General features: G+C 40.4%; 1 protein-coding gene across 5 annotated transcripts in view; it reads right to left on the bottom strand.

The window, feature by feature from the left end:
* usp54a (ubiquitin specific peptidase 54a) overlaps window positions 1-19,648 on the bottom strand; it is a 57,627-nt gene that overhangs the window by 31,434 nt on the left and 6,545 nt on the right. For 4 of the 5 annotated variants that reach the window (XM_072678327.1, XM_072678330.1, XM_072678331.1 and 1 more), the window contains exon 2: window positions 716-1,321. In XM_072678327.1, the coding sequence (XP_072534428.1) occupies window positions 716-862 (147 nt within the window). In that variant the 5' untranslated portion in view covers window positions 863-1,321. Of the gene's footprint in view, window positions 1-715; window positions 1,322-9,136; window positions 9,190-19,648 lie in introns of those variants that run through there. The other variant, XM_072678329.1, reaches the window with a different exon arrangement.

Below are 19,648 nucleotides of genomic sequence, written 5' to 3'. Positions count from 1 at the left end.
ATTACAATAGGCCTGGAGCCTCTTAGCAATACAAACCCATATTCAGCAGAGGCTTGCAAAATATACATCTTAAAACTGAATCTGGAAAAAGACTGGAGTAACATAGCTTTGCCCTAGACGAACACACATTAAGAGATTGTGTTTGAATGCACACGTTAAAGACCACTTTAAACGTAGTGCTGTCAAGTCAAATGTTCGGTCGTCAATTCGAAAAAAAGAATAAAGGTTTCACCAGAACTGAGAATGTACTCCTGAGGATTTGGAAGGAAAATCAGGTTCAGTAAATTGGATCGAATCACTGCAAGCAAGGCAGAAAGGAATGTAATCAAAGTACACTTCAATTTCTCAGACATATCCAATACATGTAGAATACTACGCTACACCAAGCGTCTTGATCATTAATATTATTTGACAAAGCCACTAACATTTATTATTATTATTATTTTCTTACTTGGGTATCATCTGCTACAGTGCAATTAAGCAAAAGAAAAATAAAGACTTGGATTAAAGGTCCTCTTCGGTTACAACTACATTGTGTTGCATTATTTTCAATGGAAAATGATGTCCAAAACAACTTATTACTGGCATTTATTTGGAGACCTAAAGGATGGCAATTAACAGCCCAGATATAACTCATCTCATAATCATCAAGCTCTTGGTTGGAAGTCACTGTGTTCACAGCAGTGAAAAAAAGGATGTATTAAAAGTTCCCTACCTGCAGAGCACTGTTGAGGAAGCAGCTGTTTTGTCCCGGCTCGTTGCTGAGCCCTTTGCTGGGAGCGATGGACGTCATGGTCCGTGGGGTAAAGATGCCCTGTAGCCCACTGCTGCCAGATGCAAAGTAGTTCCTTTTCCACGACATGGTGGAATTCACTTTCAGCAACTTATCTGTCCCAGTAATACCAGCCACAGGTGCATAGTCTCAAAACAGAGAAGGAAAATTCATGCCGAAAAGTTTTTTTTTATCTTTTGAGACAAAAGGCGTTATTTTGTGGAGTTTTAGGCTCCGGATGGGCTTCAGTAAGTATGGAGAGGAGTATCGTGAATTTCACTGGAGTTGTTTCAGGGTGACACTCATCCTCTACTATTCACACTTTTCCTGTCCACACCCTTTTTCTGAGGACTTGTTTGCAGAATCTCACAAGCCTCTGCCGTGAGGGGCCCTGGGTTCGTGGTAGGTGTTGTGATCTTTACTGTGGAACCTTGTTCAAAAGGGGCAGGGGTAGTTTCCAATGAATTTTAGCGACGGCAGTCAGTGTCTTGTTCTTCTCATTCTTGTAAATATATCAGTTTGGCACAGAATTTTCCCACGTCATCAGACCTGAGAGAGGGAGAAAAGAAAAAAGAAAAAAAACATTTAGGTTCTCAATCTGGACTGTCCTCAGCATCACTCACTTACAGCCTTCTCCTAACAAAGAACACACACTCTGTGTCTACAGCCATCTCACACAAAGCTGCTAACCTGCCCTGACTGTTAGATAATAAGCATGTTTCCATCACTGTCAGGCTACAAAAGCAATACATGTACATCATGGTGAGAGAGAGGGTTTGTCCTGTCAATCAGAATTTCATTATTCATCCAATTTAGGACAGTCCCACCTCCGGTCAGGAGGCAGAATGTTTAAAAGCTTACGCTTCTTAAGTGATTTTTGGCAAATCTCTATTCTTCCATCATTGCATGATGTACTTTTAACAAAGAGATACCGCAGGGCAATGTTCTAAGAACTCACTGAGTGTCCTGGAAAAAGGGACGTAGGGGCAGAAAGGAAAATTGGCAGAATGGAAAGACAGAGCATCAGGGACAAATGACAGGAATGCTTGGTATTATAAAATGTCATAGGAAATTTAAATAGAGAAAAGGTATATTGTGGTTTATGTAAAATTCCAAGATTTTGGCTTCTTTTGCTTAGCCTGTTTTTTATCCTAAGCTCACACTGGCATTTTAAAATTGAATGTTTACAGAAAACATCATTACCTACTGTATTTATTTTATTTATAGTTTTTTTCCCCTCTCTTCATGCACCTAAAACATTTCTGCAGTAACGTTAGATAATTATTAAGTTAAACATTTTTTTCAAAAGACAACTTTACAGAAGAAAAAACACATTCGGAGCAATTCTATTGGTCCCTTCATCATGAAATGTTTCAGATTTAAATTGTCAAAACGGAAAAATCCAGCAAAATGTTATATGAAATATATATATATATAAAAAAATACATGCTGTAATACACTTACAATAACAACAGCAACAGCTTACAATTTCTGACAACACCTATTACAAAAGCCTATTACAAAAGTTGTAAAACAGAAATCAAAGCTATTGGTGGGCTATTCTGCTCAGTGTGCATGTAGGGTGGGGAGGATCGAGTGGCAGGTCAGTCCGACAGATTAGGCTGATCAGACACTGGGATTAGTCTGGCCTATTGCTCACAGATCTGTCTGTCGGGTAAACCTAGCCGGGAAAGCCTCATCTTCAGTTAGGACCTCCTTCGCTCCCAGATGGTTCCAAGTCTCTATGGGCCTGCTTTAAATCCCGGTAAACAAGCATGGTCACATGGTTTTGGTGAGCCACAAGATGCTGGTAAACAAGCTTACTTCACAGTTCCAAGTAGGGAAGCACAGTTCACACTCTCACATTCTGTCTCTCTCGCACACACACGCCCTATTCCTTAGAAATGTTTACTGTGAAAACCTGTGATGTCCTCAGAAATGTTTTGCTCTGACCCTGTGTAGCATGACCTCTGCGAAAGGGAACAGGTTTTGATCACTAAAGAATCAAGTACATACAAGTACTTTAAACAAAACTAGCTTGGAAATGCTGTTGCTAGCTCGGTGGATTTCTGCAATATCACAAAAAGTGGCCACTATGCCTAAATCAGCTTCATGTGAGTTTATCTAGTTTCATGGCCAGAGTGAATGAAAGCACTGCTGCTCTTCTGTTCCCTTCCACAGCACTAACGCAACATGTCCAATCCAGTCTTTCTATCTCTTTCTCCAAGAATTCATACATACTAACATACATACATACATACATACATGTTTGTAACATTGCACTTCTTCTGCCAATCAAACTTTAAAGTTCCCTATTTGGTTTTCCGCTAGTTCTGGTTTGGACTAAGTATTGTTTTGGGCCTGACCCAGCCCCAGCATTTTTCAGCATTTGCTCGATACATGCCCTGTTTCTTAACCTTAGATCTCTGCAGAACTTTAAATCAGTCATCTTTCAGACTCTGGGTATGCTGGAAAATTAGACTAATTCAGAGTAAATGACTGGGTTCATTAATGACAAATGAAAACAACCATAAATGGCATTAGAGCCCTATTAAACATACTGGTCACTTGTACCAGAATTAGACATGTTCATCCATTAAGAAGATGAACATATTATTAAGGGCTAAAAATCAATCCCAATGAAGTCATTTGAACATTTAAAGTATTAACTCCATGTCAAAGTAAAATTCAACGATGTAGTCAATGTATGCTTCTAATAATAATTTGATCACAAATTATTTGATACAATTTGATCACAAAACACACCCCTAAACCCATATGATTAGCCTATATTAACTCATCAACTGAAGGAGAGGACACAGCTAAACCTCTGCTTCCACATGCTCCCCTGAGAGTGCAGCTCTTAACAGTTATGCAACATGACGGTGTATGGATGACTGCAGCCAGGCTTTCCTCCAATGGCCCACTACGTGCCTCTAATCACCTCTAATGCCCCAGCCTGGCTGTGCTCCAGCTCCACGCAACTGCTAGACAGCCACTCTACAAATTCTGCCCCAAAGCACTGTATCTTGCCGACACCAAGAGGAATGGAAAGGGAGAACATATCCCTATTTACAAGCACATTTGGCCAAGCAAATGAGGTTCTTAGGTCCATGGCACAAAAGAACATCCTCATATCCCGTATATTCCATCACAGCAAGACTGGACCAGATGATGAGCACATAGAAGTAACTTGTATAAATGTAACTACAGCAGAGAAGAGGTAGTGCAGGCTTGGAAATGAGCTCTTTAAATAGCCACACTGAACCACAGGGAAGCAATGGGTTACTTAGTGACTAATAAACTCTGCTGGGAACAGGAGTGATTGTTTAAAATCATCAGGGGTGAGAAAATTCATTCCCCGCCCACCCTTTGACGCCACTGTCTGAAATTTTCACACTGGCAGAGTACAAATGCACTACTAATGAAATCCGTAATGTCTCACCACTGAGCAAAAGGATAAAGGATAAAGGATAAAGGTGCACGTATTCGTCACTGTACAGTGTGGACTGTACAGCGAAATGTGTCCTCCGCATTTAACCCATCTGGTAGTGAACACACACTCACACACACACACGTGTTAGGGGCAGTGAGTACACACACACACCCAGAGCGGTGGGCAGCCAACTCCAGCGCCCGGGGAGCAGAGAGGGTAAAGGGCCTTGCTCAAGGGCCCAACAGTGGCAGCTTGCCGAGCCCGGGAATCGAACCCACAACCCTGTTATCGATATCCCGGCGCTCTAACCGCTGAGCCACCACTGCCCCAAAAATAAAGGTGCACGTATTCGTCACTGTACAGTGTGGACTGTACAGCGAAATGTGTCCTCCGCATTTAACCCATCTGGTAGTGAACACACTCACACACACACACGTGTTAGGGGCAGTGAGTACACACACACACCCAGAGCGGTGGGCAGCCAACTCCAGCGCCCGGGGAGCAGAGAGGGTAAAGGGCCTTGCTCAAGGGCCCAACAGTGGCAGCTTGCCGAGCCCGGGAATCGAACCCACAACCCTGTTATCGATATCCCGGCGCTCTAACCGCTGAGCCACCACTGCCCCTTCACACTCTAGTCTAACACCAACAGCTTCGGATCTTGCCAAAAATTTACTTGAACCAACAGTGAGAGAATATCAAACAGGGACGAAAGCTTAATACAGACAAGTGGATAAATAACTTCAGTGCTGTCAGACAGGCCTGAAGCCAGGTCCCGTGTTTCCCCCACTAGACTTCCCATGCTTTGGAAACATATCATTGGGATGTGGTTAGACATCTGTACATCAGGTTATTTCCTATTCAAAGCCAAAGTTCAATAACTGACATACATGCTGACTGTAATTTCTCAAAAATCAAATGTTTATCTTCTTAATGAAAAAAAAAAAAAGTCCATGCCATGCTTTTCCTAATGCATTACTTTAAAACAAGAACTAGATTATAGTTCTTGTTTTAGATTATAGATTATAGTTATAGATTATACTTATCATATTTTATTTTAACCCACTGTCACGTACACTGGTAGATAGCTATAGTGCTGTATTAATTTCTAGGTTTACTATTTAGTTATTAATCCCATTGTAGAATCGATTACAAATGATTTAGGTTCATTTAGATTAGCATTTTGACCCCTTTCCTCAACACTTGGTACGGGGCATGGTGATGTTAGGCTTATGTGCAGCTGCTCCAGAGCATCCCACTCAACTTCCAGTGAGATTATACAACATGTGAGAGCAACTCAATGCATCAAATGTATTGCAAAGAAGCAGAATTCAGTGATTAAACAGTGTCTGGATAGTTTTGGACATTCTGTGTCTTACTCTACTCTCTTAACAGGCCCCAAACTGACATCACTGCAGCAGACGATAGCGGAGCTTGACAAAATGCCATTATGGGTCACAGCTTACTTTCCACCATGGAGATACAATGGCAAGAATGACTGCATGCGTTGCCATGGAGACCCTGACACAATGTGATTTTTGGAGGGGTGAGGTGAAGATGTGTACCGGTCAAGAAAATACAGAGAGATAAATGGCACATTCCAACATGGGCTACAGTTTGATAACTCGAAAAAAGAAACAGTACAAAGACACATTGAAGGACAACGCATGACAAAACATTGACATATAATCCTCCCTGAAAGGGTGCAGTCTCATCAACTGTGCTGGGAAGCTTTACAAATGACACAGTGATCAACGACTGTGAGATCAGTGGAAATGTTGCAAGTATGCACACAAACATTAGTCAGGTTCTGTTATCAGTGCTCTGCGATCTAAGGGTCATTTCAAAGACCAATAAATGGGAATATTTCATTCCCATTGTTATGAGACTATAGTTCATATGTAATGTGATATAAAAAAAAGCAAGCAGAACCGATCTATTACACTGCTGTGGCTTTACTGTATAAACGATAGAACAGAGACTAGGCTAATTAACTCTATTCACAGAAGAACGAACAATAAATAACCTGGTAAACTGCTGCATTTAGCCATACTAACAAAATCTTGGACTAGAGAAGGGCAATATGGTGTGGAAATAATATCAGAATACTTCAATATTTTTTCTGTTGACATGTATGTAAAAATGGCACATTTCCAATAGGGGTAGGCAATGTGGTAAAAAAAATTTGATCACAATATTTATAGAAATTTTCACAATACACTGTATTTATCTCAATATACATGGCTACAGATTTTGTGTAACCAGCCACAGATAAAGTGGCTGTCGAGAAGAATGAACTCAATGAACTCCATGTCCTAACAGCAAGCAACATAAGTGAGTGGCAACAAACAGCCCAAACACTCCCATAACAAATAACGAAGGCCTGTCTCTAAATTAACATCTGCTGCAGAGCACAGATTTTGATAGACGGACAGTTTCTATGTTTGAAGCATTGCACTGATGTTCCACCTCCACAAAAACACTATGGTGAAGACAGACATCTTTCATCAGAACTCACTGGATGAGCTGGATGACCCTCAGTGTTTAAATGCAGCAGTGAATGCTGATTTTCTTTGTTGAATAAATATCAGGACTATCAGAACAATGGTATACTCGCAATAACCCACTAGAGGCCATGCTATTCCATAGATACTGGCACAGGTGTGTAGATGTTGTGTAGTCGGGCTTCGGTCTCATTGTAAAACACAACCTTACGTTTATTACTGCGTAATTAACCATCACTAATCATGCACTTAGGGACAGTTGGACAGTGCTGTAATGGTGCTGATTATCTCCACGATGCATTCAGAAAAGCAGATTTGCAAGATATTATGACATTATTTATCACAACAACAAAAACTACTGAATTTGTGAGCACAAGAGTCCAAGAATGACAAGGTCTGAAGTAGAGATACGCAAAATCTAAACATTAACTCTGCTGCACAAAGTTTGGTAAAGTCTTCTGACCTCAACTAATCAAAAAAGCCAAGAGTGCACTGGATAGTTCCCCGGTCATCTGTTCTCAACAACATAAGATCTTCCTCAAAATCAGTATAGTAGAACAAAATTGTAACGCTGCTTCCGTGATGTTCTGCAGAGGCAGAGGAATTACTTCACACAGCTTGTTCCCTCATGTGTGCCAAAGCCTGTTAGCTGGATCTTTTTGATCTGAAGTTGACCCCAATGTGGGTTTAGCCAGATCCCATGACAATGCAATTAAACATGTGACTACCACTGACCTCCAAGTGTCTACTTTGCAGGTCACAGATGCAATGATCAGTTATATAAAATCAACGTTAAGTGGGCATGCCAACGATGTCGTAGAAATACGTGTAACAGACGACACTTGGATTGAATTGAACTGTTTTGAAAGAATCACCCCTGATTTGAGCCAATTCTTTATCCAAAATCCAAAACCTTTCTCAAATGTGCACAAAATCATTGTGTCTGGCTCAAGACTAACTTTTTACAGACTTCGAAAAGTCAACAGAAGATTCAATAGCAGGAAACAGAAACCTGTGAACAAAGGACATGGTGTGCAAGCCCCCCTCTTTGCTAGAAAAAAATGGGGGTATGGGACCCCTCCCAACCCATGACTTTTGAGTGCTGTCTCTTTATAGGTCATTGGTGGGTGATTCAAATACCTGCTTTGGGGGTTTTCAATGAGTCTATCCTAAAGCACTGTAAGGTACTTAGGTACACCCAAACAGGAACAGCATTTCTTTAAGGGATGCACATTTTTACCACATAAATGTTCACCAATGAACCATTCCTGCACAAAAAAAACTGCACATAACTTTCAGTAAAGTGAATATTTCTGACCTGGACTAATCACAAAGGTAAAGGTAAAGGTGCACGTATTTGTCACTGTACAATGTACACTGTACAGCGAAATGTGTCCTCCGCATTTAACCCATCTGGTAGTGAACACACACTCACACACACACACACACGTGTTAGGGGCAGTGAGTACACACACACACCCAGAGCGGTGGGCAGCCAACTCCAGCGCCCGGGGAGCAGAGAGGGTAAAGGGCCTTGCTCAAGGACCCAACAGTGGCAGCTTGCCGAGCCCGGGAATCGAACCCACAACCCTGTTATCAATATCCCAGCGCTCTAACCGCTGAGCCACCACTGCCCCTAGGTAGTCCAAATGTCATCTGTTCCTCGACAAGTTGACTCTGATTCCTAGAGCAAAGTCTAGACCCGGTTTCAGTGATGTTTTTTCAGAGATGATCATTTTTACCACTCACTAATGACGTCTCCAACATAACACACTGGTCCAATACTGGACTGAAACATGTGGCCCAGGTCCAAATACCATTCGCATGCCTCACAATGATGCTGCTTTCTCTCATATCACCCTGCATTGATCTTAGTCATGCCAACCCTGCTGACTAAGCAGCAAAGCAGCCATGGGTGCCATGCAGGTGTATGGATGATGGCGCATAGATCACTGCTTGTGTGCTTCTTCACACCAGCTTCAAAACCCTCAGATTTAGTCTGTCTGTCTGTCTGTCTGTCTGTTCAACTATGTTGTAGGTGAGCGTTCAGGGGTTTCTGAATTAGCACAAGACCTGCGGAGTCCATCTCCAACTGACCACACAGACAAAGAGAGGCGGGTTAGGACGATCTCGAGAAGATTGCTAGATTGCTAGCTAGTTAACTAGCTAGCTAACAAGTTCAGTCAGCACCAGAGCGATTTATGAAGGAGTTGGACGCCTAAAAAACTAAAGTATCACCACATTAGTGCTAGCTGTCTCTTTAAAGAAAGTAGCTAGCTACGCTAGATAGCCAGTACGTTAGACCGCTAGCTAACATTAACGGGAGTAACTAGCTAGATAACTTCAGCAGAGGTGCGTACAACTCAAACTCCCTCGGGAATCCGTAGCCCAGCGCTTCACGACGAAATTAAGGGCTGCCAAACTTACCTTCTTCACTTTAAATGTTAGGAAAGACAGTAGTGAGCAGCCCAGAAACGCTGCCCTCCCTTCGCTCATCCTGCCTGAGCGGTGACCGTTAGCCTCAGCCTCCTCCACTCAGGAGCCGATTTAAATTTCAGGACTGCACGCGCAGTCACCGGCGGAATGTGTTACCCGCCCGTATTCAGGCAGAGCCCACCTGTATTCAGACAAGTCCCGCCCAGCTGCGCTTGGATTGGTTAAGAATGTTGCGCCTTTTGCGCTAGGATTGGTTAGTATCGGCAAACTGCGCCTGTGTATGAATTACTAGCCAATCCTTGCACAGGAGGGCGTGGCTTGTTGGACAACCGGTGTGGAAAAATGTTAAAAAAAAAAAAGGTTAAAAGGTTAAATGGCTAAAAACACACTGCATAGGCTTATTATACTCATAACAACAACAACAACAACAGATCAGCTTATCATGTCGTTTTCCATTTTTTTGTCATTAAATTTAGTCTGTGTCAAATTGTCGTGGTGAATGGAGCAATATAAATGCTACAAAACGTAGAATAAAATCTTTGGCCATTGACCTCCATTGTTCTGAGTTAAGGAGCTTTTTCCCTTTTCCTGTCAAGCTGCCCTTTTGGAGTGACAATGGAGTTACAACAGCGACAATATGCTAGTCAGCTCAGCAAAAGGAATGAGCACAAGAAACGGGGAAAAAATATCAGTATTGATATTTACAGCATGTAACTAATGCATTCAGATGCGGGTTTACAAACCAACATTTTAGCTGCGAGTTTTAACACACACGCACACCGAGACACACACATTCTGTTTAATTTCTCTCCCTTTACCAGACTGTGAACCAGTGACCGGTTCTGAGGTCATGTGTTTTTTAAAATGATAACAGAAGAGCAACGGGAACATATTGATCTTTTATTCAGCAACTGTAAAAATCAATCCATGGCCGTTCACATGCATTGGGGTGTCCTTGATTTGATGTGATTGGGTTTGACTGGACGAACACAGGCCGAGGAGTGAACGATGGGTCAAAAACAAGGTTTGGTTCACTCTCATGTTCTTAAAGCTCTAAGTGTCTCAGTATGACTATAAGGTGAAACTGTTAAAATAGAGTATTTGGGGGAGGATGAGTAAAATCCATGACTTAACATTAAGTTACTTCTCTTTGATTCAGCAGACAAGAAAGTATGAAGTCTACGAAGCCCGGAGCTTAAGGACAGAGTCTAAGCGCTAACCACATTCTTCAAAAGCAGCAATTTCCTGGGACCCAAAGCATTTATTGGCTGACTGATGACTGAATGAAAATAACACTTTCGGGCCACAACGCCTCTCCACACCCTGAGATAATTAACTATGTGCAAGTTACAGTTTAACCTGGTGATTTGCCAGGCTGTCTAGAACCCACGTCTGAAAACGTGCACTCAGGCAAGAATGGAAATTGCTTCTGCAGACAGTTTTCTGGTTAAAAGTATAGAGACGGCACAACGCCACTTGTCGCCGTTTTAATACTGCTGACTACTGAAATCATAGTATGGGCCAACATTTTATTTCCTTTGAAATGAGCTATTTTAAATAATAGCTTCACTTAACATCAGAACTGTTCACAACAGTGCTTTTAGAAAAAGAACCAGACATCTAAAATCATATGACACTTGAAGCTTAAAAAAAAGTAACTATTTACATTAGTTATGAGAAGATCATGCAAAATAGGAGTGGACAATATGACAATATATTACCAAAATTATAATAAATATTGTTATTGTGATGCAAGCATTCTAGCCTGCTGTACCTTCAAAATGGAAAATTTCTGTAACTAGTAGCTAAAGATCTAGCGATTGAACAGTGTGTCAGAAGATCACCTGTTACACATGCACACACACCAAGCTAGGTGACCAAGTTAGACTACTAATCAAATAACTCACTAGGTATTTGACGTGGATTAAGCTATGGTGTGAGCACAAACCCTTTATAGCAAAAAAAGAGAACAGCCTATTGTCCTTTTGCTATTTAGCTTAGCTAACACTGGAAGCATTTAACAAGACCCACTGTGGTGGACACACAATAGAAATACTGACAAATTGCTTTTTCACATCATCTGAGCTGAGAGATCTTTCCCCACAGGAAGAAACACACAGCTAACATCACATCCCATAATGTGAAGATGTGCTGCTTCAAGCATTGAATCGTTCTCTGTTTTACTCATAGAAGAAGACTGACCACCACCACCACCAGATCAGCCAGAGTTTCAGAGGAATTAACAGTGTATGGAATTCAGCAATGAACGACCTTCATTCTCCATAGCTGGCCGTGCTGCAGGGGAACAGGGGGGAGAAGCAGGGCTTTGGCCAGTAAGTTACAACTAAACTGATAGAAAGTAAAAACTGATTTAAAAACATGTCGGGGTGGAAGCATAAAAAAAGACAAAGAGCGGCTATCAGCAGTGAGTTAGTAACAGAGCAAAGAGAAAAAAGCCACAGATTTACTTCAAACTGTTCCACACTGACGCAGCCGCTCTCGAGTGAGCTCACAGATGAAGGGAGGGGGGGGGGGGGTAGGACAAGGTCACATTTATATTGGCACATGTTAAAAAGGCTGTGCTTTCATGAAGCAGACTGATATGACGTCTGTAAGATACTACCCACCAAAGCTTTCTGCCTCAAAAGGTCTCTGAAGGCCATTTCTGGAACATATCACCTACGGCAAGCAGTGTGGACTTTTCAGCAATACAATCTTTAAAACAAAGGAGCCAAAAAAGATGCCTTGGATTGATTCCACAGAAGATTGGCTGTTGGTTACACAAAGAACCTTTCAATGACCGATATTTTAAAGGAATAGTTCAGTGAAGAGGAAAAAACCCCAAAACAACAGATTTGCACAATTTCCTCTTAAATTAACTATAGACGCAGTTCATCAGCCAAGGATCCAGTTCTTTTAGAACTGGAGCTACAAGGCTAATGTTGCTAAAACACACTCAATAATCAATAGGCACCCAAATACCCAGTATAAACATGCTCTCACACTTCTGTCAACCCACACTGAGGTCATTACTAAGGTTGTATTGACCGGCCAATGTAAACCCAGATGTTGTCCATTTCTGATCTCATTAAAGCCAGTGTTTTATGCTATGCCAGTGTTTTATGCATGTTATTACACAACATCTTGGTTGATTCACTATATCTAGGCTTGGTGGGAACATTGTGTAAATTGGAACCAGACCTTTAGAGAGTGTGAAGCACCTTTTTAAAATATTAAGATTCATATTTACATTATGTAAACGTTCTACACCAATGAAAAGCTTTTCTTAGAACCATGAACCAATCGGAAACCTCGTCTGACTCCCTCTTCACAGATTAAAAACTCAGACAGCTTTTTATTGACACACAAATACACACAGACACACACACAGATACACACACAGATACACACACAGATACACACACAGATACACACACAGATACACACACACACACACACACAGACACAGACACACACACACACACACAGACACAGACACACACACAGACACAGACACAGACACACAGACACACACACACACAGACACACACACAAGGCCCACAACGGTGTCTGTTTTAAGAACCTCCAGCTCTTTTGCTGTTCATCTCATTATAACTATAACCCAAACTTTGCTGCACAGCTGTGACCAGACGTGAGCTCTTCAGTCTAAAGTGAGCTCTACAGTCTATAGTGAGGCATTTGAGTGAGCTGAGCATGTTTCTGATCTTTATCCAGCAGACGTGTGATGTCCCAGCAGCAGGTGCCGGATTCGTGGCTTTATCAGCAGCAGGGATAATGATAGAGTGAAACATCAATCTAAAGGCTGAAACTCCAGAGCACACAGGCTGGACCCACACAGCCTGAATCACAAAAACTTCCTGAGAGAACACGGGCTAGAAACCGACGGAAACCAAGCCAGACTCCAAAAAATCCACAAAGAGAGCAAAATCACAATCTTTGAATCGTGTCCGTGAGACTGGAGGAGGGGAACTGAGCGGTTTCCCCACAATAAATCTATTCAGCCAAAAACAAAAGCTAAAGGTGGAAAACAAAAGGCCTTCCTGATAACAATACATTCCCCATCAGTTCAAACACCAGCTTCCTCCCCCTCACCCCAAAGGCCCGACTGAGCTTTCTACTAAAGGCCTAAAACTGCACCAGTTACACCAGTAAATGAGGAAAGATCTCTTCAATCTGTGCAGCGTGTGTGTGTGTGTGTGTGTGTGTGTGTGTTATTGTATATTTTTAAGGACAAAAGTGCCTGAACATGTTTAAAAAAAAACAAAAACTGAAAAACATGAGAACCGGTTACTGAGGTTTAGTTTAAGGCTCTGTTTGAAGTATTCTTTGTATTATTATATGTGCAACTTTGCATATAAGACACATGGGACATACTCTGCATACATGTATGTAATATAATGAAAAATATTCTTATACTATACTCATTGGTCATTTATTCAGGTGCACATACCATACACTTTTTTTGGTTCTGCTCTCTCCCAACAAAACCCCAGAATAATAGCCCTGTTATAGTCCTACACACACACACACACACACACACACACACACACACACACACACACACACACACACACACACACACACACACACACACACACACACACAACCATGTCAGGAACACTGGTGTGCTGAGAATGGTCCACCACCCAAATGATATCATTAAGCAGTCACTTTCCAGTATTTTATAACTGTAACCAATAACTGCAAACCTACAAAACGTTTCATAATGATGTAGTTAAGCTCTAAGAAAATGAAATTTTCATAATTGAAACATGGTCAAATCTATAGGCAAAAATATTTAAAACAATTAATGGCAGTAAAAAGAAAACTTCAATATCTTACCAAAGTGCTACAAAGGACGTCTTGAGCGATTCCACAGAGGAACCCATTTTGATTTCATTCTGTAACCTTTTAACCCCCTAAACCCTGTGTGTAGGCCTGCATTTCAGTTCATCACTCCCATAACTAAATTACTGCCACAATTTGCAACAGTTTCACCAACCCTAAAACCGAACCCTGTGGGACTCCACAGAATGTGCTAAACTAAACCGTTACAAAATATGGCATAATGGTTGCTACTTTATGACTAAGAACTGAATAACAGACCTAGGGATCATGGTGTTAAATATTTGAAGAACTTTCACTTGATGTAAAGGTTGTTTACCAGTGTACATTTTCCTCACACTCACACCTCTTTTACAAACACAGTTCTCTAGAGGACCACTTTTAGGCCCCTAAGGCATTGCTCAAAGAAACCCTTAAAGCACTAATTAATTTGAAAAAGGTTAGGCATTGTCTTATAACGTCTTGGTGTGATCAACAACATATTTAAATATGTGTCTAGCTTAAAATAATAGGACAAATCTTATCTAAAATCTAGATCTTGCAAAAAAAAAAACCTGTGTGTGTCTGTCTGGGGCAGGTGGCCGCTTAAACATGACATCAAGGAAAACGTCTGTGCTTTACATACACACACACACACACACACACACACACACACACACACACACACACACACACGGTCCGATTCACTGCAAACAAAACAAGCACGCTTCAATTCCAGAGAAACCCCTCCAATAGGAAACTAACACTTCCATATATTTCCATATCCTCATCGCAAAGTGCCTCACACCACACAGAACAAACAGACGTGTGTGCTGCGGATGATAATGATCACTGCAGAAGGACCATAACCTGCACATCCTGGTTCAGTGTGTGTGATTCATCGGTCAGCCGAACTACCCTTTTACTAGAACTACTTCCTACATGACATCATCCCCTCACAATGACTCCTCCCCCTCAGCCCCATGCTTTACTCACCGTCATATGATTACCTAAGCACACACAGACACACTCACTCACACACACACACACACACACACACACACACACACACACACACACAAACTCCATGACAACAGAGAAGCATTAGGGGTACTCACAGCATACATGTGCATACACACAGACACACACATAGGCTGACTAAAGCTATACCTCCCACACAGACAGGCCTTCATGTTGTAAAACACAGCAAAAAGCACAAACACAATAGTTCCTCTTCCCAGCTTTTCTCCAAGCCTCACGAGTCGAAGCATTTCCAGCATGTTGGCGTCAGCATGGTCTGCAGGTAAATTTGCTCTGAGTCATCCTCAGCTCTACTTTGAGGCAGCGCCAGCAGCACAATCCTTGATATTTAAACCAGGTTGTGTTAGACTAAAACATTAAAAAAGGTCACACAGCTGAAAAGTGAGAAGGTTGAATATAAGGCATTATATAACAGTCCAGGTATCACAATCAGATTAGATTACCATTAAAAACAACGTAAAATACTATTACATATATATATATAGATAGATAGATAGAAAGATAGACAGATCGATCGATAGATAGATAGATATTATAGAGAGAGAGAGATACTGATATAGGTATACAGGTACTGGACAGATGGATATAAATCCTGATATTTATAGTGTTCCACTTATTATAGGTTGTACTTTTATATCTGATCCCAAATAAGATATAATAAGCTTGATAGAACATTTACTAGTCGAGTAACTGCACATTAGAAAAGTTTCAGAGCTATGAAATAAAATCAAAAATCAAAAATAAAATATGAAATAAAAATTGCCACAATGCAGAAACACTTTAAAGTAGGGAAGCACAGTCTTGCTAAGACTGAACAATCAGCTTTTAACAGGTGTTCAAAGTCACATTTCAGAGCAGTGAAAAAAACGTTCAAAAACAGGTCTCTATGTAAAAAGGTACTAAACTTCACTACGTGGTCTTAAAACAAGCTGCTTAAGCTCTATTTTTGATTCAAGAACCAATGAAACGTGAAAAAGTGCTTATGTAATTCCATTAAATGTCTGTTTAATGGTAATAACTAGTTATGGCTGGCTTTTACTAGTTTATTAGTTTGGTTTCATAAAGTATGCAAAGAAAAATGTTCTATATAAAAAAAAAAAATGAAGGGCGTCAGTAAGCTTCAAGGTATCAGTGCTCTCTATTGCCGATACCCATACTGTGTGCAAGTGCCAGTATCGGCGCAACACTAGTTTATACTATGACAGTTTTCCTAAGAACCCACACACAACATTTTGCCTTGATTACAATATCACAATATATTGAACATAAACCCTGTATCATAATATGTTTCGTATTGCTAGGTTCTTGCCAATACATGGTTGTAGTTTACAGTAGAGCTGCACGGTATTCGAAAACAGTGTCATTGTGATATTTTGTTGTTCTGCAATATATATTGCAATTTTTACGAAACAAGAATTTTCACCACATTTCTCCAGAAGTGACTGAAAATGTTGATATGATATTATTAATGAACTGTGTGCAGACTGGAGTAAAATAAATGATATTGGGTAGACAATATCACCTGTCTCTGGTAGATATGTCACAGAAAATGACTACAGTGAATTTTCCTTTTGTTTCAAACAATGTGCAGCATGTTGTGTATGATTTATTTTGCCTTGTGTGACATTGCACATGTGCACACTGCAGTGACAATGCTGAAACGATTTATATTGTGCAGCCCTAGTTTACAGCAACTATTTTTCATTAATAAATGAAATTATACTTAAAGCATTGGTGTATTTTATTATTACACTGTATTTTGTTGTCAGTTACTAAGGCACTCAGATCTGGGTGTTAGGGAAATAGAGGTATTATTTCCAACTGCCTCAAAAAACATGTGTCAAAGATTTATGAGTTTGAAGAACTCTTCAAAGATTTTATGAATCTTTACAAAAGTTATAGAAGAACCTATACAATATATTTATTATATGTGGAGGTTCTTCATACGTTCTTCACACTCTCCTATATGTATATATGTGTGCATGTGTGTGTGTGTATAACATACATATAAATACATATATATGATAACTCAGATTTTTACTTTAACTTATTACATACACCTTTTAAAAGGGTTACTTTAAAGGCCCTTTAGTTTTATGAGATATATATATCATAAAACTATATATCTCATAAAACTAATGGGCCTTTAAAGTAACCCTTTTAAATGGTGTATGTAATAAGTTAAAGTGAAAATCTGAGTTATCTATGAGACTCTGACGACCAGTTTGAGAACAACCTCTTTAAAGATTCACCCACTGAAAAGTTCCCCTGGGAACCAAAAGTCCTTAATCTTCAACATAACACAGCTTTATTTTTAAGAGTGTACAGTGACTGTACAGCATCACCTCAAGTGCCTTACTGCTTCAGTAGCACACTGTGCACCCCCTCATCCTCAGAACTGCAATGCTCTTCAGTTTGACATTGTAAACCCAAAGTACATCAGATATATGAAACCTGAGACACCCACGCAAGTATGTTCATTCAGCTGACCTGTTATGCTGGTTGCAGAGCTGGTTCAAGTGAATAGTAATATGATTCACAAAGTCCATTCAGCTAAAAGTACCTAACATAGCCTCCACTGCACTATGATACTCCATTTTAGACAACTACTCTTCTCTAAAACACTATGCAACATAAGCCACTGAAACACCTGCACCTCAAGCACTTTAACCTGAATGAGGATCCTATGATAGTACACTTCCAAAGCAAACTCCACTAGAACCTCAAAATACTGCAGGACCACCTGTCAGCTGCAGCTCTCACATATCGCCTCTATTCGCCCCAAAGAAACTTCTCAATTCTCAACCAAGCAGTTAATGTTACTCTACTTACAGCAGGCTGACAGGTGAGCTGGTGCCTAGCAGCTGTTGTGTGTGTGTGTGTGTGTTGCCAGCCAGCGTTCAGCATAAGTTTTTCCAGGTGATCCTGAAACAATGACATCATCCTTTTCGGCCCACACCTGTTTCCTCCGGAAACTCCTCCCACCTCCTGATCTTTAAAGGGACAAACACCAGGAAAGACAGAAACCTGACATAATGCACTGAGCACAGAACCAGTGTGCAGGGTCAATGCCAAGCTATCAGTCACTGTGCTATTACAGGACACTGAAATCATCAAAAATACATTAGACAGTGCTTTTCCAAAACGAGTGCTTATTTGTAAAAGAAAAATCCTCCAGTATCCACTACCTGTCATAGCAAAATGCCTAGGACACAATGAAAAATTTATATATTAATTATGAACTCTGACAGTCCTACAGAGAGGCTGCCAATTGAAATAGGCCCTATCTTTACAGCAGAAGTCCTATGTACACACATGTTTATATTAATATTTACATGCAATAAATCTATTATAACATCTATAGGACGTTTTTATCAAATCAAATAAAATTTTATTTGTCACATACATAGTAATACACAGTATAACTTGCAGTGAAATGCTTTTTTGACAGATCTGCCCACATCAAAGCTATTCAATAAGATCTAAATTTAAACTAAACCTTAACTTAATGAAATAAAGTGCAAAAGTGCAAAAAAAATAAATAAATAAAATAAAAGTTACATTTAAGTTAAATTTAAGTTACAAAATAAAATATAAAAATATGAAAATATAGAAAATATAATACATGAAACAGGCTTATATGGTATGCCCATTCATTATTTCTTCCATAATCAATGGTATTAAAAACTGTGCTTCCTGCTTCTGTTGGAGTACCTGTCTCTACTGTCCAAGAAAGGTTTTCTGTTAGATTCTGGAGCACTGCTATGAGGCTTTGATTTGAAAGAGAGTTAATGAGGTCAGTATGTTGGATGACTACCACCCCAACTTATCCCCAACTCCTCTCCCCCACATCTGGCATTGTCATGGTGCCAATAGGTTCATGTTTATCTGCTTCAGAGAGTCCTATTCTAATGCCAATGCTTCTCTAAAGGGACTAGACAAGCTGTGAGTGTCAATGAGTGCAACTTAAAGTAACCCGAACATGTTTATTAGAAGGGGTGTCCACAAACATTTGGAAATATAGTGTATGTCCAATTTAGTATGTGTGTATATTGATTTACTCTCATTCTGTGCATTGCAGTTTAGAGTTCCATCACTGTATGCTGTTGCCATACAACTGCTGTCATGGCAACAAAATTACCTTTTTATATGAGGGAAAAAAAAAGCATGAAATCAAAAACCTACAGCTAAGCCTCTCTTAAGCCGGACACCATTCCAGCACTACGATCATTAGATTTAATTAAAAGGGAGCTTATTCTGGACGTTCATCAGAGTACCTGTCTGTTATCTGTCCCTGGCCATTCTGATGGAGTCACTGAAGAGCACGGACATTTCAATTTTCTCTGTCTGCCACGGTACAAGTGGAGAGTGTCTATACTATAGGGTGAAGTGTGCGCTGTGTAGGGTCACCAGTGTGCCTTTTGCCCCAAACTGATTTACAATGATTACACCTTTTCTGTTTAACCTGTGACACTATACGTCCAAATATTTGTGGACACCCCTTCTAATGAACGTATTCAGCTACTTTTGCTGACACAGATGTGCAAATGCACATACACAGCTTGTCTAGTCCCTGTAAAGAAGTATGGTCAGCAGAATATGACTAGCTGGACCTAC

This window comes from Salminus brasiliensis, chromosome 4, assembly GCF_030463535.1.
Source record: "Salminus brasiliensis chromosome 4, fSalBra1.hap2, whole genome shotgun sequence".
Classification (NCBI taxonomy): Eukaryota; Metazoa; Chordata; class Actinopteri; order Characiformes; family Bryconidae; genus Salminus; species Salminus brasiliensis.
The sequence above is the reverse complement of the archived record's forward strand: the minus strand, read 5'-3'. Positions and strand labels throughout refer to the sequence as shown.